This window comes from Pygoscelis adeliae, unplaced genomic scaffold (assembly GCF_000699105.1).
Source record: "Pygoscelis adeliae isolate BGI_AS28 unplaced genomic scaffold, ASM69910v1 Scaffold226, whole genome shotgun sequence".
NCBI classification, from domain to species: domain Eukaryota; kingdom Metazoa; phylum Chordata; class Aves; order Sphenisciformes; family Spheniscidae; genus Pygoscelis; species Pygoscelis adeliae.
The window spans coordinates 2,313,858-2,336,021 of NW_008824983.1; the positions used below are offsets into that span (position 1 = coordinate 2,313,858).

At 40.7% G+C, this 22,164-nt stretch overlaps 1 protein-coding gene across 1 annotated transcript; it reads right to left on the reverse strand.

The window, feature by feature from the left end:
- Nucleotides 1-1,468: 1,468 nt before the first annotated feature.
- SNX10 (sorting nexin 10) lies at nt 1,469-21,328 on the reverse strand. Its single transcript, XM_009325718.1, has 6 exons — nt 21,272-21,328; nt 15,013-15,099; nt 12,865-12,965; nt 12,179-12,277; nt 3,792-4,007; nt 1,469-3,343 (listed from the first exon to the last, which is right to left on the reverse strand). The coding sequence occupies exons 1-6, from the start codon at nt 21,293-21,295 to the stop codon at nt 3,265-3,267; spliced, it is 606 nt and encodes a 201-aa protein (XP_009323993.1). The 5' UTR covers nt 21,296-21,328; the 3' UTR covers nt 1,469-3,264.
- Nucleotides 21,329-22,164: the final 836 nt, after the last annotated feature.

Sequence of the window (22,164 nt, forward strand, 5' to 3'; positions counted from 1 at the left end):
TGAACGCGCGGGCTTTATCCGTACCCTGCATTTTGCAGCAGAGCAAGCCATAAGTACTGTGTACCTACATCATTTAAATAGCGCTCCGGAAAAAATTCAATATAGCACATGCCAAAACCAGACCGAGACACGGAATTGTGCGGTGTTACGTGGTGGGGCATGTAAGAGCGCAAGTTTTCTCAACGCTTGTAAAAATGCACTGCTATTTAAGTGAAAAATTTCTTTCCAAAAGACAATTTTTCTCATCTTTCTTGAAAGCATATTTCAATGACACCGTAAGTACCAGGTTGCCGAGTACTAGTTTACGACATCCTGAAGTTACACATTAAAGAATTTGATCGCATATGTTACTGGAGTTATTTTCACTTGTTTATATTTTCTACAAAAACAATAACAACAAACCCCAAACCAAACACCACTTACTCTGTGTGTGTGTGTGTATATATATATATCACAAAAATAGTTGAACAGTAATTACCCATGATAAGTCATAATGTCATTAGGATACTGAAATAAAGGAAGCCTTACTGGCAGGTTTAAACACAAGATAAATAAAACAATTTACTACTTTCTAATTACTTAAAAGCTTTTAAGAAATCATCATAAAAATGAGAACATAAAGTTCTAAGCAAAAGATAAAGCAAAGTTTTTGAGTGCAGAATTATTGCAATTAGATATAAATTAGCAATAGTAATTAGATAATATTATAAACTAGATATTAGCCTGTTTAAAAAACTAGCAGGAAGTATCAGCATTATTCAAATCTAAGAAATGAGACTCAAAGTACCAGCGATCAACTGAATCACAATATATATTACATAGTGTTGAAAAAAAAAATCACCAAATCATTGAAATCACAAAAGACATTAATTTTTTTTTTCATTTGAATTTGTAACAGTTACATTTAAATATTCCAAATTAAACAAAATGTCTTAAGCATTTATGTGCAGTTACATACAGCTGGTACAAAAGGACAACATACTAGAGCATAGAATACTTTCCTTCCCCTTTAATAAGAAAAATTCCAGTAATACTAGCTATACAAACAACATTCAAAAGATAAATATTTAAACAAATTTCTGTCAAAGCTGGGAAGAAAGTTCTGTTATAGTAGCCTTAGAATTTCTGAACAGGGTCACGAAGAAAATAACAGAACAATAGAACTATTAGAAAACAAGTATTTATTTCAGAAACATCTTCATTGGGAAAACACTCACTGGCATACAGATACGCTCCTAGAATCACAAAATAGTCACAAAGGCTCTCCAAACCTTTTATTTCTGTAATTTTTGTCAGATATTAAAGATGTGTTAAGTAGGCCAGAATTGTAAAGTGCTTCAACAGTTTAGCTCAATCTTTTAAAACAAAATTAAAACCCCACTATCCTAACATTGTGTTAAATAAAAACATTAATATATTTCTCAGACATTATTCCAGTTTTTGTTTTTATATTTTCTCCATTTTTTAAATAAATTTGCTAAACAATTTTTCTTGTAATGTGCCATCTCAAAAAAAAAAAAAAGTCAAGTAATCAAACATCTCTGCCTGGCAATAACAGCTATTTTTTAAGCTACTTTTAGTGATAACTTGTTGCTTTAATTAAATGTTATCACTTTTACATTAAAATAGCTTTGCTGCTAACTCACACACAAGCCGAGAAGGTGAATAGATACATTTGTGCAATTCAGTAAGACCGAGCAAAAAGAAACGTGGATATTTATCTTATAAAAGTGCTACCATCAACAAAATACAGTGGCTTAAAGCAGTTACCTAAGAGATGTTATCCTCAGGCTATTAAAACATGTTTCTAAAATTACACAGATCCCCAGCTGGATGCTTTAAACAAGCATGCCCACACACGCCTATGCTAACCTTTATTATCTGGCCATTTAATAATCTATTGTTTCTGTAATTCACAGGCTTAAAATGCTCCTTCTTTGAAAGTATCCAGAGAATTCTTAAAAAAAAAGAAAAAGAAAAATCTATTTCTAGGCCGGTAACTACAGCACTGAAGTTAATGGGAGCTTTGCTAGGGTGATCAGACCCCCTAGCTCTCTTTAATAGCAGTTAAATGTCAAATATAAATACAACACCACAGTGAAACATATTCCTTTGACAGAATCTGGGACAAGACACTACGCAGCTGCTGTTAACACTAAAGAGCAAAACTGACGTTTAATCAAAATAAGTGTTGGTGGTTACGAAGTTGTGTTCAAGCCTGCCTTTTGTTTGTGAAAAAGTCAATATTCTAACGTGTTAACTACAGCCACAATGAAATCAGCAGCTCCTGTTACTCCCAAAGAGCGGAGAGGTCCACATCCGTACAGCGCGTTATAGCTATGTGATTATCATCGTCTCGGAGAGGGAGATAATCTCCACTTAAACTGCTAAACTAAAACATCTCTCCCGGCGTCTCCAAATGGAATTGCCTAAAGTTAAACGCGCTGGGTGAAATCCTGGCCCTCGCGAGGTCGATGCAAAATTCAGCCATTGGTTTCAATGGACCTCATCCAGGATTTTCACTGGGAACGAGCATGCGTAATTCCCGGGGAACTGAGAATCTCCAGCAAGCCTAGAAATGATGTCATTTTTATTAATATTTCTAACTTTTAAGCAACCACGCTCAAGAATTTTGGCCTTCAGTTCTTATGCATGATAAACCCAAGCTTTCCATAAACATTACAGACAGACCAGAGGAAGATATATTTATCTCTCAAATTGTCAGCAGCATATAGTTTGTACAAATGTTGTTTTGCTGATGTTGCTGAGCTACTTTAAAAAGTGAATACCTTGTGGGGTATGTAATTTCATCACCAATGTCAAATGACTTCTAAAGATGAAACTTCTCTGATGCAAACTACAAAAAGATGCTTTGAATACGTTTGATATGATACACCAACTTTTAAGCTGAGGAATTAAGTTCCCTTTATTTTTCAGAGCCGAGACATACACTCACTAGGGGAAATATTTTAACTGCCACGTATGTCAGCAGAGCATGGCTTACCCAACACTGAGATTTTAATAGTCACAAAAACCTAAATGTAATAGATAGCGCATAGACCTGAATCAACGTACATAATAACTCAACAAAGAAATAGTATCAAGGTCTGTTTTGAAAATTTTCTAAGGACATATGGTTGTATTGATGACGCGTCTTTTAGGTACGCGTTACCAGCCAGCCGTGTTTGCGTGGTACACGTAACCAGTAAACAGAGCAGAAACTGCTTTGTACTGTCCTTAAGATAGCAATACAGGAATGATTTTTCATGATTCTTCAGAAGCTGGGCTTGCTTTACATCCACATGAAATGCTGTCATCACTAGGTCCGAGCCCGGAGGATGAACTGCAGAAAAGGGGAGGGGGGGGGAAAGAAAAAAAAAAAATAAAAGGAGGAAATTGGTTTTCACAACACACTCAAAGCCTGAGTAACAGAGGAGAACTTTAATTATCTCCAGTCACAAAGAGAGACAGGAAATTTGGACTTTTAATTAGCCATTTGGAGTGCAGTTGGATATTTTTTTAGCAAGATAATTTAAACGCGAATAATTCAAGTCTGACTAAATGAAATTCACATAATCAGAATGCAGATAATTGAATTTCTACTGCATTCATTAATTCAGTGTGGAGGTGTGTGTGAAGACTTCTATGATGAGCTGTCACAGCTCAATAAAATCTCAGTCAATTAATTTTTTCATTATCTTAGTATTACATCAACAAAAAAAGTGAAGCATGCGCGTGTGTATGTATGTATGTATATATAATCTCAGAAAGTAAGGAAATACAGAAATCACCTCTCTGAATCCGAGTACGCATCATTTTTTCCTTTTTTTCTCTCTTCATCTTCTATAGGAAAACGTCTGTTCAAAGAGGCAAACTTATGAATCGCATCAGCAACAGAGTATTTGGTCTGTCCAGATACACAAGCCTCCATATCTTCTGGGCTTAGCTGAGTCTGTAAGAAGAGGTGAAGCCTACTGTCTGAAAGCAATAATGCATCTTGTAGGATTCTGGAAAAAGAAAAAAAAGTCAAATGTTTTTATACAGATGCACATACACCCATATATTCTAAAGTGTTGTACCAGAACAAATTCTAAATGATGTCCTGCTTTTAAGTTTTCAGATGAATCCTAAATCAGTAACAGAAGGTAATGAACTTATTAAAATTATTAGGTGTGTGTTACTTTCTTATTACATTATTTGGAATTTTAGGTGAGTAAAACCACGAAGCTAATAGTTAGGCACATCTGCTATTAGAATAACTTCAAGGACATTTCTTCCATTTAACCATCTGTTATTACCACATGGATCAATTAATGATTTTTAGGCAGTTGGAGGCATATACTCTTACAGAAATTTCATCTCCATTTGAGAACTCTTTTTTTTTTTTTTTAATAGCTAAGCTTTTCTAAAAATTACAAGTCACCAATTTCTTTGGTGGGGGAAAGAAGTGTATACAGAGACAGAGGACTTCATACACACACAGCGTCAGGACTTTGAAATACCTGTAAACAACAGAGCCAACACTAGCCAAAATCATTTACGCTTTTACAAATATAGGTACATTTAAGCTAGAGTGAAAATGCTAATACTGAACACTGACTTAAATTTACTTGCAAACAGTTTTCAGGGAATCTTAAATACTGTTTCGCTCCAGCTATTCTTTTCAAAAGGCCATTTTAATCTTTGGTTTATATGTATTTTAAATTAAGTCTTCAGATAAATTTAGCACAGAGTATTTACTTACATCAAGTGAGAGTAAACAAAATACAATACATTCCAGTAACGCAGAAAGTTGTAGAGATACTTTTACAAGGACTGAGAACTGAGGATCATCATCACTATTTTTGGGGGGGAGGGGGCGGCGGGGAAGCAGCAACTTTGCTGCAACATTTCTGTAAAGAAGGAATTCTTTACTAGACAAATCCTAGAATGATTAACAAGAGACTTTTTTTTTTTATACGTACATGTAATTTTACTCATGTAATAAAGTCATCAGAGCCTATGACCATGCCAAACAGTGCTCCACAGAAAATTATTAAAATATCTTTAAACAAATCAAAACTATTAAGAGTCAATATTTACCTATTGCTACCCATTTAGGCTACAGTCATTACCAAAAAAGTCATTGCTATGCAATAGGAAACAAGAGATGACATTAATGTAAGAACTAGTAAGAGCAGAAAGAAATATTGCATTCTATAGGTACTCTGACTAAAATGAAAAGTATACCTGATTAGTTCCTTCTCTCAAATAAGATTAATGGTGTGCTTGGACTATAATGTTTTAAAACACACATACATCCTGAAAACTGTTCTCTGAAGTGGCCAACATTACAATAACATTTAATAAATACACTAAAGGATTTCTGGCTTCATCTAAGCCTATAAAAATCTGTCAAATCAAAATAAGTAATAGGAGATATCTAACTGAAAATGTGGGATATTTGTGTACATGCACATTTAATTTGCCTAGGTAAACACACACACACAGTCTCAACCAAATAACTCAAACTTTGACACCTTCCAATGAGGAAATGTCTGCAACGACCCTAATGATCTACCAGGTGTATTTGAAATTCAGTCTCAGAAGGACCAGACTTTGCTGAAGTTCCAAATAAGCACGCTTTCATACCTAGAGAAAGCCTTTTTTAATCCGATCTAAATTCTCACAATTTTCCTTAAAAGTAAACATAGCAAATAGGCATCTGTAAAATCAATGCACGCAGTGTATTAATATACAGAAAAACTTCTTCGTAGTCTAAAAGAAGCCAGCAAATGCTGTGGAAAAATGACTCAAAACACAGAATTTACAGGTCTACACACCTTGACAGCAACAGCTTCATGAATACCGTTTGAAAAGCCATCATTCAACGGCCGCTAAAAGAGGATTTCAGCCTTGACTCTTGATAAACGTACATTCCAAACAAAGACAAACATTGCAACAAAAAGTAAAAGTATCATTCCACACAATAAATCCACGTTTATGCAATTGGGGGAGTAAGTATTCTCCTTCCTCGTTTCTTCTTAAAAAAAAAAAAAAAAGAAAAGAAAAATAACATGCTGGAGTTTACTGTAAAGTAACTAGAGTTGCTGTTTTTTCCCAGGCTTACGTGCACAATGAGGGGATGCACATTTCTGCAATTCTAACATTTGCGTGTCTAATACCAAGTAACCCGGTAAAAAGGCAAGACGTTAAATTCTGTGGATGGCATTTAGTTTCACAGATTTTCCTCTTGCCGTACCTTCAAAAGTTTCCTGCCAACCAGCCAAAGCACAAGTAACTAACTGTTCATGAGATTACAGTACACTTACAGCTCTGTTGCTGTTTGAAATGTATTTTATTTTCTTTATAAAATAATGGGTAATCTTTAAAATTGATTTTAGATGGTTTGAGGCATTACACCAGAGAAGTAATGAGCACTAATGTCAATGATATTGGACACAAATTCATTTTAGCTTTATTTCATGTCCAGTACAATTCTGCTAAGCCTTGAACTGCTAAAGCACTGTTATTAACTCGGCAGTAACCTAACACATGGAACAGCAAACAAAAGTGATAAGAGTACAGACTGATCAGGACCTCAAGGCTACTGTCCTTTTTCTGCAGCTATAATTCAATTTCCAATTTTACTTTACATTGGACTCATTATTTCACAGTAATTTCCTTTTCTGCTTCATAGTGCCATCTGGAGGTGAAAGGAGTGAAGAGAAACTAAGGCGAAGAAATGGAAAGATGTTCATAAAGCTAATCACGTGTGTGTGTGTGTGTGTATATATATATATGTATGTTCACAATGGGGAAGGGACCAAACACTCAATGCATTTTGCAAACCATTTAAAACCATCCTGAAAGCAAATATATGAACACCTTTTACCCAGTCATACCCCTTGAAGCATTTCTTCCTTCTTTTAATTAAAAAACTTCTGCTTTCCCCCCTCCCCCCCCCCCCCCGACCCCAATCTGAACCAACAGGTTAGATTGCCTTTTAATTGCATTCTTCAGGCAATCAAAATGAAAAATAAATTCTGTGCTATCCGTAAGCGTTATGCTTTCCTGTTCAAAATACTCCTCCTTCAAGGAAATAACCATACATTTGTCACCAGATGTTACTAGTAGTATTAAGTGCTGGTATAGCAGTTGCTCTCCAGGGCTTTTGCTGTCCTGGGGACTCACTGCGTGAAGGGTTGTACATCTAAAAAACAGACTTGGCTCCAAGGACTTTTGAAAAAAAAAAAAAAAAAAAAAAATCAAAATTACAAAACACAAGCTAACAAATTAAAAAGGCAAGAGGAAGGGCAGAGTGTCATAATATTAATACTCGGATGTCTTAGCAGAGGCTGAACGCGTGCGCAGTTTGAACACAACCAGTAGCACTCCCAGTGCTTCTCAAACAGTTTTATTACAGCCAGTGTCAGTGCAAAGCTGTGGTTACAGCAATGTAAATCAGCTCTCGCTACCGTCGCGCTAATGGAAGAGTCATGGCTCATGGTGATAATTCCTATAAACTGACTGGGCATATTTAAGAGAACAACAGACTTTCTATGCATGCCTGGAATAAGAACGAAAGGCTAAATCCTGCAAGTCTTGATCCCATCAGTAGTCATTACTTGTCAGAGATCTCACTCCTCTCGGCCAGATTGCTCACGTGCATAATGACTACTTATGTGATTAAGGGGGCTGCAGGATAAGGCTCTACATTTGAATTAGAGATAATAAAATCATTTTTTATTCACGGCCATGTGAATCTTTGTTTATAAGCTTTCAGTAAACACCCGTGATCTCTAGACCCTTAAAGAAGCAGGGCCAAAAAACATCACTTTACAACCAAAAGAAATAATGTCATTTCTGAGGAAATACTGGATACTATTCAAGGAGTATTTCTCCTTCCCTGTGTTACGGCAAGAACATTTACAAAAGACAAAACATGTGTTTTGTCTTATTTGGACAAGGTCCAAAATCTGGTTTTCTTCAACATGATTTTATTAGTTATATTATACACTGTTCTGCTGGAGGAGAACAACATATGGCTGAACAGTACAACTTAATCCTAACTAAAGATTTCCTGTATCTACTGTAACCTAATACAATGACAGATGCACACTTGCCTGTGTGTGGAAGGTTAACACTCCGATTTTGTTTTCGACAAATTTACCCTGCCCATTTACATCATATCATGAGAGCAAGGGGAAGGAAAAAAAAAACCAAAACCCAAACCAGGAGTTGAGAGGCATGGGGGATGACAGCCTGTGCTGTGGTGCCCTCTACTGAGCATCCAGCCCCTCAGCCCCAGCCCACAGCAAACAAAGCCCCAGTTTCCTCTTAAAAAAAGCTGACTGTGTTTCCTCCCCTTCATTGTTTTTACAAGGGAGGAAATGTTACTGAGAGCGAGCAACTGCGAAGCAACTGTTGGGCATCTGATAATGCATACGTTTAAGAAAGGATTAAGCGACACGCGCCTGCTAGGCATTATTCACTCACCAGATAGGAAATACTAGCAAGGCTCCATTGGAAAGAGGCAGCCACCACACGCCCGAGGAGATCCCACCTGGCCCACGGCCGCCCATGCTCCTGCCTGAGCCCCGGCAAGCTGGCATCCACCCGCTTTGGAGCCAGTCTCCCGCTTTCCGCGTCCCTGAGAGCACGCCCAGTGGAGACACCTCCAGGAGAGAGTCCTCCGACCCTGCACCAGCTCCTGCTTGTGGGACTGCAGTGGGGAAGGTAAGGAGGTGCGAGGAGGAGGGCAAAACCCCAGCCACCTCCAGAGAACGGCTCTGCCCTAGGCAGCTGAGTTTCGGGTGGCTTGTTTGGCACCAAGTGAGCCCGACGCACGGCCATCCAGAGCAGCGATGCTGTGGGTGCCCTTCATCTCTTGTGGATCCAAGCGCTGCATTTCTCAAAACTCCTAGTATGTCTTCCACCCCATCGTAAACTGCATGTTTGAAAACTAATTGAAGACTAATCCTTTTTCCTAAGCTACATAATTTTTTGGGATCCAACTGTATTCAATAAAAGTGTCAGTGATTAAACCCAACTTCATTTAAAACAGTTTTGTTAATTAGCTTTCTAATAAGCAAGCATGGATGATCTTCTGTGAAGGTAATCTAGATCCTGAAGTTAAACCTGTGCAGCTAAAAAGGGATGAAAGCAAAGATGATCCTACAGAACCTAATATTATAAGACAGTGTTTCAATTTTGACCTCCAATTTAAGAATAAGCTTTTTCTGTGAATTTACAGACATCCTCAAAGGTATGAGGATACTTACCAGGAAAACCACATAATTTTCCTTATTTTTACGACATAAGTCATAATTGAAAAGGGGCTAGCTGACTTCTGTTAATGCAAATGGCCTCTTGAAACACTAAATTATGCCCAGACAAGAAGTGAGCTTTACAGCTCTTCATCACTCAGAGATAATAACCTATAAGACAAGCAGGTCTTGCCTTGCATTTGTGCAGTAAAGCCAAATCAAAATGGGACACCTGTTTCCAGATCTTACCAAACTCTAGTGCTTTGCTGTAGTTTCCAGCTGTTGGCCTAATTCTCACGCTACCGTGCTCAGCACGGAGAGGCTTCAAAAAGGCTCTAAGTAAGCACCTTGCCCTGAGCTAACTCATTCTGGAGTGACGCATGAAGGAGGACAAGAGGACTCCATAGCCGTCCACGTATAGGCAATATGGAGGAGCTCCCAGGGCCAGGAGTTGAATACCAGAGAGCCTACAGCCACCCGATCCTTGCTCCTCGGGCACATGGCTCCTGTCTGGGCAGAGGCGGCAGCAACCTGCTCACACAGCAACGGGCACAGGGCACAAACCGAGACTGTGAAAGCTCTAAACTCCATTTCAGAGATGGCTTGGATCCTGATAACCTCACAGGGCACTGAGTGCAGAGAGGAGCTCGGGTTCCTGCATCGCATGCGGGCATTTGAAAAATGTTACCTGCAAACCCTTCCCTTGACCGGTCCACATCATAGGCTCGAATCCCATTTCTTCCCACTGCCACAAAGAAACACCAGCGGGGCTGTGAGCTTTTGCACGGTGACTGCCACCATTGCCGGGGTGAACGGAGCGCTCGGCTTTGCAGTTCTGGGTTACACCACCCCATGCAACTACTTTCTGGCTCCTTTCCAACACCCTCCCTCATATACCAGGGAGGTCCTGTTTCCCCTGGCATTGCCACGCTACAACATGCAGCATCCAGACCTAGAGCTTTAGTAAAGTCAAGCATGTGTATGTGTGTATATATATATATATACACACACACACACACACACGTCAATGAGGCCCACAAATGCAATTTCAGAGAAAGAAATCACAACCTTTGGTTCAGACTCAAAAAAGGGGGTTGGGGAAAGCATCATGGCAGGCTAGCTGAGCCAGTAAAAAGATCCCTTCTGCAAGCAGCAGCAGCACAGAGGTGCCAGCCAGCAGAGGGCAATGGTACAGCACGTAAGGTGCCAAGCCAATTCATCACAACACAACTCTATCTCTGAAAATTCCTTCCAACTATTCCCCAGGGCTGAGAGAAAGCTGACACCTTTCTAAACAGCATCCAAGTTCAAACATTTAAATCATTACCTTACAACAGAGATGACTCTCTTCCCACTCCTGGACTAACAGCAACAAGGTAAAACGCCTCACATGCTGCCATTTTCTGCTGTCAGTACCCATTTAAGCTACAGACATCCACAAAATTGGAGAGTGAGGATATGTTTTAAGAGAATCTACCTCTCTGTTTTGCCTTTTGAAGCACAGACAGTGGTTGCAAATATTTTTTGATGCTGAAATACTGTACCTTGTTACCAGATTGGCCTCTTTGCCATTTTAAAATGGGAGTGATTTTGAAAACACACTACTCCATGGGGAGCACAGCTAAGCTAGAACTGTTCAGACCCAGGGACCTGAACTACCTTCACCCTTCGTATGACCATTAATATTATCTAGCTATCTAGAAGCACAGTCACTATTTCACCGTCCTTCTCTCCTGAGGCGCAGAAAAAGCCTCTGATCCTTTTCTGCTTTCCTTTTCCTGTCTCACACGCCTTCAACCAGTATTTATTGGCTATCCTTTTGGCAACAGATCCTATATAACTGTATACAGCATATTATTCCTGCAGCGGTTAGCTCTCCCTGCCTTCAGCCTAACAAATATACCTCAGGACCAATGATTTGTTGTCTGTTAGGGAGGCTTATAATTATAATACACTGACTGGAAAAACAGTGGGTCCAATATTCCTCTACCCACTGACCACAAGGCTTAAAGCCTACTTAAATGATATGCTTTCTCCCTTTGCTTATGCAGTTCTGATTCATGGAAACACTGATACTGAAAGATGAATAGTCTCTACTTGCAGTGTTTTACCATGCCCTTACCCCGAGCAGTGGCTAAAGAGAGCCTGCAAATGAATGCACGATTCCTGCCCCAGCAGCTGCGAGCAGCCTGCTCTCACACCGGCAGTGCCAGGCTACCACGAGAATGGCAGAGAAAGCAGAAAAATTAACACCAACAGGGTCTCTGCCACTGCAGAAGACGAAGTGGTTACAGCAGCAGGACTGAGGGATGCAGTACTGAAACTCATACAGAACTCCCTTGTAACACAGGTCAGACTCTAGCTAAGTCTGATGAATGATTTTATACAGATTGCAGCTGTACTGAAAGTGGTCACAGCTGCTAGAGCTTGTTTGTGTTAGTGGGACTGGTAAACAAAGTAATTGGCACTATAGGAAATATCTGTGTTAGGAGATCTCACTACAGAATTTTCCCAGGCTCCCAGGGGTTTAGTCCACAAAGACACTGATTTTCCAAGAACATAAAGAAGGAGAGAAGTCTGTTTCTTTGTATGAGAATATCTAGCTCATTTTTGAAAGGTAGAAATAGACATCACGGTGAAAGATCTCCCAGTCTTAGTACACAATTGCAAAGTGACATAAATCCAAAATTATTATTTATATCCAGTGCAATGAAACACAATGGAAAAGCCCCAGCTGAAGTTTCCTTGTAATCAATAGAGCTGAAGTCATGTGTATGAAATATGACTGTGCAAATAAAAAATAAAACCAAATGTGTAACATATACAGATGACCACACGGTGGCTCTCAAGTACCAGAGATGAGCTATTTTAAACCAGAAAATCGATGACATCATAAAAATGCCAACATCTCTAGAATAGGCTGTACTTACTTTTCCAGGAATTCTTGCAGACCCTGCCGGCGATGGTCCACGTGATGAGGATTGTTCATATTGAAAAAGGGAGTTTTAGATGGTAGTTCAGGTAGCTGTCTTTATAAACAAGAAGCAAACACACAGTTAAAACCAAGTCTGAAACAGTGGAGAAAAATGCGATAAGCAAATGCCAACGCCGAGCACGTGAAAAATCACAGGTCATGTTCCAGAAGCTCATGAAATCGAATTTGGGAACACAAGGTTGAGAAACTGGAGGGCTTCTCACACACCTCAAAGGGAAAAATAAATTAATCTGATTTTTCTGGTCCAGTTGTTAAGCCTGCATGCATGTCTGGCTGGGTCTCTCATGGTCCTTGCAGAACCTAAGCACATCCTAAAAGCACAGAGAGGAGGTACGTACACCTACACTAGATTGCTATTTCTGCTACCTGTGCATAGCAAAAGGAAACAGATCAAATCTGTTACAAATTAGAGGGGGTGTCACCAAACAAGGGCTATCAGTACAAACCGCATTCTTCTGTGTTTAAAGCAGAGAAAATGCCTTGTACAGAATAAACGTGTGCTAGTAAGAAACACAGGACACTTTCCAGCTCTGATTTCTGTAATTCTCAGAATTAAGATGAAACAATCCTCCCCTTCCATGACTGACAGATTATTAAATAGCCATATATAAAGTTGCTCACATAAGCACTGCATTGCTCTGAAGCCTCTGCCGAAGCCAAACAAATTCTCGAAAGCGTCGTCTAACACAGGATGTTTTCCTTGTAAAGCACATACTGTTTGTCTGTTGGGAAATAAAAAACATTTTACTTTGTAAATCAGCTTAAGCTAAAGTGTAGGCATGGTATTAAAAAAAACACATCTGAGATGCTAATCCCCGAACGCCAATGGAAGGTCTGACACTAATTCAGTTCAGGTTAAGGACTATGCTTTATCTCGGACAGGACTGGTGACAGTTTCTACTGCTTCTCAGGGAAATATTTTTCATCGCTTGCTTTCTTTTTAAAAGCAAGTTACGGTACAACTTGCAGTAACAGGAAAAAAGATCTCAGAAAAAAGTTTCAGCAGATAATGCCAATCTTTGCAGGGGAAAAAATATCCTGTTTAGCCATTCTAGTTATAATCCTGCAAAATGTTAGCTACATAGAGTTCTTCCATGCAATCCTACTTAAATCAAATCAAAGAAACCCATGTGACTGCTCTCCGCAAGTAGCAGCATTTGGAAATTTTCCCACAGAACACTATTAGTCCACCAGAAAAATGCCAATGCATCAAAAGAGAAACAATTCACGGAAATTAAATGCTTTGGCCAAATTTTCCTGTGGAGCATACATTTAGATGAAACCCCACCTACCAGACAGGACTCCGTTATAAATCTGCCCGCAGTCCAACCCACCCTCAATTGCCTGCCAGGAGCCACAACTCCTAGTCAGCCACATGATACAGATTGTAGAGGGCCCAAAGATGCCAGCTTTCTGGAATAGATGAGTATCTGGGATACGTCCCAGTTTAAGAAGCCAAATGCTCTAGGAGCTGGGCAGAAGGGGAACCCAGCTGGTCTAAGAGCCTGGCAGATCCAAGATTTTGAATCCATTGAGAAGCCCGGATGGTAGGACTGACCTAAAGACTTGGTCTCTGAAAGCCCTGGCATTGTGCTGGTAGGAAGCTGAGCTGATGCTTATCAGCTTCAGAGATGCCCAGTGCTGAATCATGTAATACTGGGTCTAAATGACATCACCCCAACTTAGCAGTCGCTGAGAAAGCCAGTAATATACTTCTATTCAAGAAGCACCAACGCCTGCGAAACAGTAATACAGCACCTGCCCTGCCAAATCTACAGAATTTCTATTTACCAGAAGTCAAAAATATAATTGCTTTGGAACCAGTACTTAAACCACGCTGCAAAATGTAAAAGTTTCACAGTTCTGATTGCCATACAGGAGAGAAGTAGTTGTCACGACGGATGTTTAATAAGCCATCATTTGACTGCTTGCTCTCATTACGCTGAACGCGTAACTCTCCCACACAGGAAGGAAATGCTTTTGGTCTTGTGCCAAGCATTAACTGTGTAACTCGGTGCTCTCAAATTCTTCACCTGATAGCAGATACACATCACAAAATTTTTTTTACATTGCAATTAAAATCCCTGGATCTAGATTTGGGAAATTAGGATAACTCCTTCCATATGTCATCCACCAAAGAAGAATAATCAACAAAACAAAGTGATGTATAGGACAGATTTAAGACACATGAGAACCATAATTCTAAGTGCACTCCCATTAACATATGGTAGACTACAATCATAAACCCAAATGTAGTTACTTGACATAGCCAAGCACCACTAAACTAGCATAACATGAATGTCAAAGTACACTGAAAACAACCACTTGCAGCAACCAAACAACTTGGCAAAAAGAAGAACTGAGGAGAATTTAAAGTACAAATAACCAGATAATTACTTGAAAAGAAAGTTGTTTTCCCATGAATACCTGAACATCAAAATTCTTCTATAATGGTAAGACATCACTGACTAGGACAGTCTTCTAGCTGATAAGTAAAGCTAAGAATAGTCTCTGTTGAAAGACACTGTGGAGTGCACATGTGAACACAACACCAGGTTCAGCTCCGAGCTCTGCCAGACCTACTACACAGCCTTTGACCAACCCACCTTACCTGTTCCACTGCATCTCGGTCGTTAAAGGGAGAATAATATCCTCCAGCCTCCCAGAAGTGGTGTAAAGAAATTCCATTAATACCCCAAAAAGAACCCTGGCTTGGACAGAAACGACGACAAGAGCCCAAAGAATCTCTGCTGATAGTTTTATACTTACGTGAATAAATATCTCATAATCTATGTAAGAATGCCATGAGTCTTCTTTCTGTGTCCTGGGGTCTCGCACCAAGACAGTTACAAATTCCTGCAAGTGCATAATAAAAATCAAGCAATTAATTTCGGAAGACAAAGGCAGCCTGAAAGACTCTCTCGATTGCTCTGCTGTTCCACAAACTACCATGCTCAGATTAAAAGCTGAACTGCTGTTTTATTGAATTTTGCAACCCTATAAAAGGAGAAGCAAAAAGCAATGAATCAGCTGAGCTACACCACATGTCTGGGAAATTCCTTGCCAAATTCCTAGCTGAAAAGGAATATTTCAGATTAAGTAATACTGTGAAAAGTCATACATGTTTCATGCATGGGAGATTTGGTGACCTCAGTAGCTACAAACTAAAAACCTAACATTCAAAGTCACACATGTAAGAGAACTAGGCAGGTATTTTAGGCTTTTCCCACCCTTGTAATCAACATTCATAAAGAATGCATTACAAACCTCCTCCAGGTACCCAATACTTACAATATAACATTTTATTTGCTCCTAAATTTCTTTTTGTCATTTTATCTATATTTTTTTAAACCAAGTATTTATACCCATCGATTTCAGGGATCTGAGGCAAGTGCTCGGTATCTCCATGAGGAGCTGAAGAACTGCCTTTTTTCTACGCCCCAAATGACTTGCTCCAGCCCAGTGGAAAAGGATGTACCACTATTAATTGCCCCAGACACAGATTTGACACAGGGAATCAAGGTCTCAGGCCCAGTGTCCTGGATGCTTTATGGAAGGAGACGAATCCTCCTCCTCTGCCGCATATCCTTCCTGACACACCAGGAACTTAAGCCATGGAGTACAGATGAGGATGGAGGACCTGGGCGCTTCTGTCCCAGTCTGTCCGTCAGCCTGTCCAAGGAAGCAACACAGCTGCACCGCAGAGCATAATTCCCCATTTTTGGGAGACAATGATATAAAGTATCTGTTGCAGAAGTTGTCATATCTAGTCTATTTCCTTGTAATTCCTACCTTTATACAATAATTTAGAGGGATCCCGAAGGAGTGTGAGAGGCCTGTGGGCATTACTGTAATGTAGCTGGGCATCACTAATAGGAATTGGAAGAGGCTGAAGAAGTAAACGCTTCTGAGTATCCTCAGCTAATGACCATGTGAAAACCTGTACTGTGTTTTAAAAAAAACAGAAAACAAAAAAACCACCCACCAAAAAGCCTCCTAAATCTGTATGTTCATACTAAGATGGAAAAGGTTTGTTTAAAATACAAATGTTGAAAGCGTGCCTAGCTACCTGCTATTTCCCGAGCAAATAGGCTGCCCTACTTCAGTTGCTTAAATAAGCTATTCACCCAGAGCTAAGCCAACCACTTAGACAATGACTCAGTTAAAGAAAAGCGTATCATTTTAAGCTGTAGATACATTCCCCCCGAGAGCAAGACACTGCACAAGATATCCAGGTACAGGAATCGACTGTGGGAAGAAGGACAGTGTCTCTGGTAACTAACCTGCTTTTTTAGTACATCTTTGCATAAATCAAGAAATCTTGAACTAGAAAGCTCTCAAAATGTGTCTCTCCATGCCCAAACCACAGATGTCAGAAATAAAACCTTTACTCTTCAGCCAAGTCTTCTCCCCCCCACCACACACACTTCAGTGTTGCCACCAACAGCAACCTTCAACGGACTGACAGGAGAACAATGACAACCTTGAAAGGAAGAGAGATATTTTTTCCTGAACAGTCATTTCACTCTGTACATGGCAGGGAGGTGTTGGTGGTCTGGATTAAATCATTTACCACTCTGATTTCCAGGCGGTGCTGCTTCAGGGACGGGGAGCCTCTGGCCTGATGGCTGGATACAGCCCAGGGTTTTATCTCACTTAGCCCAGCTCATGGCCACAGGGGTGTTTTCTGCCTTATTGCTGGATACCCTCTTGGTGTGTGCCATGAGCACCTTGCCAAAGAAAGCCCATTTGAAAGGCTCCCGGCACCTCTGCTGCTTCTTTCCTTGCTGAAGAGCACCAGAGGCCTGATTATTCTCCTCTGCAGCTTTTTAACCCCATGTCAGCATGGCACAAGAGGAACAAATGAACAGAGCTGTAATCACTTCTACCAGCTGAGGGTCATGCCTTTACTTTTACAAAAACACTAGTGGGAGATATGAGGAAGTTATTCCCCCTCCTGAGCAATATGCTAAACAAAGGAGAGGAAACCATTTTTTGGTTGTTTTTTTTCCGCCTGCCTTACTGTCTGTCATATTTAGCATACATATATAGACATAGCATACTTTCGGACCCACTGTAACATCTTTTCATGTCCATAGTCTTACGTTCTCCCAAGTTTTTGTCTTCCCCAGCCTCCTATTTCCCTGTGTCCCACTCTTGCCCAGAGCTGCAACCACTTCTCCTAAACATACATTCTTTTCTTTCCTGAGCACTAAATGCATCAGTCCTGCAAGTGGAAGAAGAGGGATTACGCTAGAAAGCTTCAAACGGGACACTGCTCTCCTATTCCCTTCAACTGCTGCAGCCCAGGAGTCACAGCTGCAGGTAGCCTGCTCATAACCTAACCTCGGTCCCCTTCCTCTCATCTACTGCCGTACCAGCTTCTCATTGGCCTTCCTTTTGTCCAGGTTCCCCAAATTACTTCATTTCCAAGTAATCTTCTATAACCCTCTCCTTTGTACAGAATCAAAATAATCTTCAAAGTAAAATGCTTCCTTCGACCTCTATTATACCAAAGTATTACGATTAAAAGTTACTATTGGATATGCTGTGGGTTAGCTACAGGTTACCTTGCAAATCATTCCAGACCACATGATTTACATAAAAAACCTCTGTACACTTTTAATTTCCAGTTAAATAGTCACTGAGTTTCAATACTGAGGAAGTCAAGCACCCTACAGGACGGGCACCTGCTGTACATGCTGTGGCAGGCAGGTGTCTAGGCAGTATATCACCGAGCCAAGAGTAAAAGTGATCTGCGGTACAGCAGAGCACCTCAGCAGGCTGCAGCCCTCACAGGCAGTCAGTGTCAGCTCTGATTTGAAACACCAGGATTTCAGCAGAAGACTGGGTGTTTCTTTTTTTTCTTCCTTCATTTACCAAAGAACACCGATACTGAGTTCAGAATGAAGCAAGATAAACATTAAGCAACTAGAAAACAAAACCAAAAATGTACAGTCTTTCTCAACATCTATGGTTACTTCCCCTATAAACATCTTGAATCCAGGAAGTGTTAATCCCAATTCCCGTCACAGTTTCTGCTGCTCTGAAACAGTGGCATTGCACACCTAGACTATCTCTTCGGTTCTGACCTTTAAGCCTTCTCCAGGACACAAGACCCCACTGGGACAACAATACCAATTTAATCAAAGCAGCCCTAACTGCCTGGTATAGATGCAGATACGCTGCCAGAAAAGGTGCTTACGCCTCCCTGTCCCTATAAAAGTAGGCTTGTAAAGGCCAATACTCACACATAAGCTATGTTAGGGTCCAAGCAGAGTTAGGTGGCAGAATATTCCTCTGGGAGATTGCTGTTGTATGCTCAGTCCATCCTGCGTTCACTGATCACAAACAGTCACCAGATCACAGCAGTTCTGGGTAATAATTGCCTTTCTCCTCTGTACATACTCCCTTCCCTCCCCATCTTGCTATAAAAATTAGGATACCCTCAATATACATGTCTATCTTCAAGTAACGCACTGTTCACCTATGGGAGGTGAGGCTGACCTCTTCCTCCCACAGCCCACATGAAGACTAACTTCATTTTTTGTCACAAGACTGTATTGCAGTCCAGCCGTACAACCCGGGAAGCAGACCCCAAAGACAGCCAAAGTTTCAGGGACTTTTTACTTTTGTCAGCTGCAATCCTTTTCAAGGTGTCTTCTTCCCCTCCCACCCAGATTTGCTTGTTTTTTCCAGTATTGCAGATCTAGCTATTATGCCTGTCCTGGTTTCGGCTGGGATAGAGCTAATTTTCTTCCTAGTAGCTGGTACAGTGCTGTGTTTTGCATTTAGTATGAGAATAATGTTGATCACACACTGATCTTTTAGTTGTTACTGAGCAGTGCTTACACTAGTCAAGGACTTTTCAGCTTCTCATGCCCTGCCAGTGAGAAGCTGGGAGGGGGCACAGCCAGGACTGATGACCCAAACTGGCCAAAGGGATATATATGTGTCATATATATATATATGAATGACATCATGCTCAGTATATAAACTGGGGGGAGTTAGCCAGGGGGAAGGCTGACCGCTGCTCGGGAACTGGCTGGGTGTCAGTCCACAGGTGGTGGGCATTTGCATTGTGCATCATTTATTTTGTATATCCTTTAATCATTATTATTATTTTCCCTTCCTTTTCTGTCCTATTAAACTGTCTTCATCTCAACCCACAAATTTTACTTTTTTTTCCAATTCTCTCCCCCATCCCATTGAGGGGGAGCAAGCGAACAGCTGTGTGGTGTTTAGCTGCCTGCCGGGTTAAACCACAACAATGCCACACTATATATACTTTCTCTTTTCTTTTTTTTTTGTTTTGTTTTTTAATCGAGGGGCACAATACATGCACATCTATCATGCATTCAAGAACAATATGTTTCCTGTAATGCCTAAGTGCAACAATTCTCTCAAAACCAGAACTTACTGCTGACAGTTCAAAGTGTCCAAGCTTGGTTGTGGAAGCCTACTGCACTGGAAATGATATAGACTCAACAGAAAGCTGCTGGAGAAAGTGGCATCACCATTTATTCCTTCTCCCTGGAAACTGCTAAATTCGTAAGCAAAACATTTCCTATCCAAACTGCTAGTACTATAGCTTTGATATGGATCCCAGTAGCCATGCTGGCCCAAACATCCTCATGAAGAACTTCAAACCTGCCCCAAAAGTAGTCATAACTACTTAACAAGCACGAATTAGCAGAGCAGCTTCTCTGGCTGGATGTGCCTTTTAATTCCTGGCTAAAACTGCTGTGATTTCTGTGCCAGCCAGTTCAGGCACGGATGGTACCAGTGGCATTTTGCTACCCTGTCCTCAAGGCCTGGAGCAGTCCAAGTAGTTAGGGTCACACACAAATGACAAAATGACCAAAGTGACCCCCAAGCCTGGTTTACACCTACTCCCTCCCGGTTACAGTCCTGCGTGGAGCACAAGTGCTGATAGCAGAGGAAAAGGGCAGCACCGAGGTCATGTAGACACAAGCACTGAAAACTGAAACGTTCCCATTTGGATTTGCCTCAAAAGGAAGAATACACCATAAAAGCAGCTGAAGCAAACACAAGAAGTCGTCTTTCTTCCCCCCTCCCCTGCTTTTCTCCTGTTGGAAATATTTCTGCACAATGCAATGGATTGCTCAGAGACAAGGATAAGCCAGCAGCTCTACTATATAGAATTTGACCACAAAAACTGTGTTTGAGAAGTCCATTTTTAACATTTTCCTATTAGGAAAATAGATGTTTCCATGTCAGATTTCCTATTTTTAATATGGGGAAAAAAATCTACCACAAGGAGGAGGATTAAAAATGATCTTGCATTGGATGATTATTTGCTTCATTCATTCCAGCTGCATTTCAATTCAAATCTCTGTGCTCAGGACCATATCAGGTGATAACCTCATGCTCCATGGTGCCACTGTTACACATCTGATGAGTCAATAACCCCCAAAGAGTCATTTTCCACAATGCTTCCGAGAAAAAAAGTTTCCCATCAGGTTGCCCGTTAGTAAAAGGATCAACCACAAAGGACATGGGGCTTTTCACGCTGGGAGCATTGTCATCTTCACTCCACGCATGCTGAGTAGTAAGGCTGAGAAGAGACTAACAGCTGAGACAAAAATCATTTGTTGAAACTTATAACATTCATTGGGACAGAGCAAAAGAGAATGTGCAAGTGCGATTCTTGTGGTCCATGCATCTGGTAACGAGAGTTCAGACCCAGCTCTAACCATTACGTCCTACAAAACTCCCCGATGACTGATGGAGAGAAGACTGAATCCCTCTCTCCTATCTCAGTGTCTGAGCCCCTTATGTACAGAGTCATTTAATCTCCTTCTCTCTTATCCAATGAATATTTGATTGTTCCATCAAACTTTAACAGAAGGAACTAGCACTGCATCACTCCAGAATATTCTGTAGCCTGGCACTTAAAGCATGAAGAATACAACCAATCTTTCCTGGCCCAGGTGAATCTTAATGAAATTCAATCCACAACCACCAAAGTAGAATCCTTTTTTATTAAAGCTTAGACATGACTTACTTGTTTTTCATGTTTTGGTGTCATCTTCACTGGTTTGTATTAAATTAAAAATCAACCTGAAAAAAAAAACAGACATCAGATTGGCATTTAGTAGTTATTTGAAGGTCATTATCACTTTTGCTAGACATGAGTAGACAGTGGAAAGAGCCAGGCTCAGTGCCATATATACCAGAAAACATGTTTGCATTAACTGTATCTAAGAATTAATTTATTTAAAAAAAAAAACAAATCCCATTTTAGAAGCACTGGGTTAGTCCCCTTCTGGGGATATTTGTCATACATGACAGTCCAGTGATGCCTGTCCATCTCTGGAAATCAGTGTGTTTCTTCACTGCTCCGAGAGCCTCCCCAGGGCTCATCCCTGCACCCAGCTCCCAGCAGCTCTGCGCAGCCAGCATCCCCGGTACACAAACACAGCCGAGGCAGTGCTGCCTGCGCCTTGCTCCCAGGGACCCCAGCACAGGTCTGCGTGACTGTGGCTGAGGTCCAGGAGACGCTAAAGCATCTGAGTCAGCAGAATCAAAAGCCCCTCTCAACCATTTCTCTGAAACGGAGATAAGCGGAGAGACAAACCGTTCAGATCCTGCAGGCTAGTGAAAACTCAGGCTAAATTTCACGGCGTCCGTGGTTTTAAAACCTCCACGTAGGGAAGCATATAATTAGACCAAATGAAAAAATCCCGTCATTAACCTATGTTTTAAACCTACTCTTTCACTGGAAATCCCGATAAATTTTTAACTACCTCTGCAGTTCTGTAAACCAGCCGGTTTGCTCAGGACAGGTACCCACAAGGGAAGAGCAGGGTGGCTTTATTCAGTTGCTGGCTTGCATACACATCGCCTGCCTAAAAATAACGGCCATGGGAAAAAGGATTTGCAATTTGCCTCTCCCCT

Bases quoted from the DNA above. Each gene is read 5' to 3' on its own strand.
- SNX10 (XM_009325718.1), bottom strand. From the start codon at position 21,295: ATGACACCAAAACATGAAAAACAA. The intron at 12,966-15,012 runs GTAAGTATAAAA...ATTTCCCAACAG, and splicing joins ATTATGAGATATTTATTCAC to ACAAACAGTATGTGCTTTAC. The intron at 4,008-12,178 runs GTAAGTACAGCC...TTCTTTTTCCAG, and splicing joins CTGCAAGAATTCCTGGAAAA to AATCCTACAAGATGCATTAT.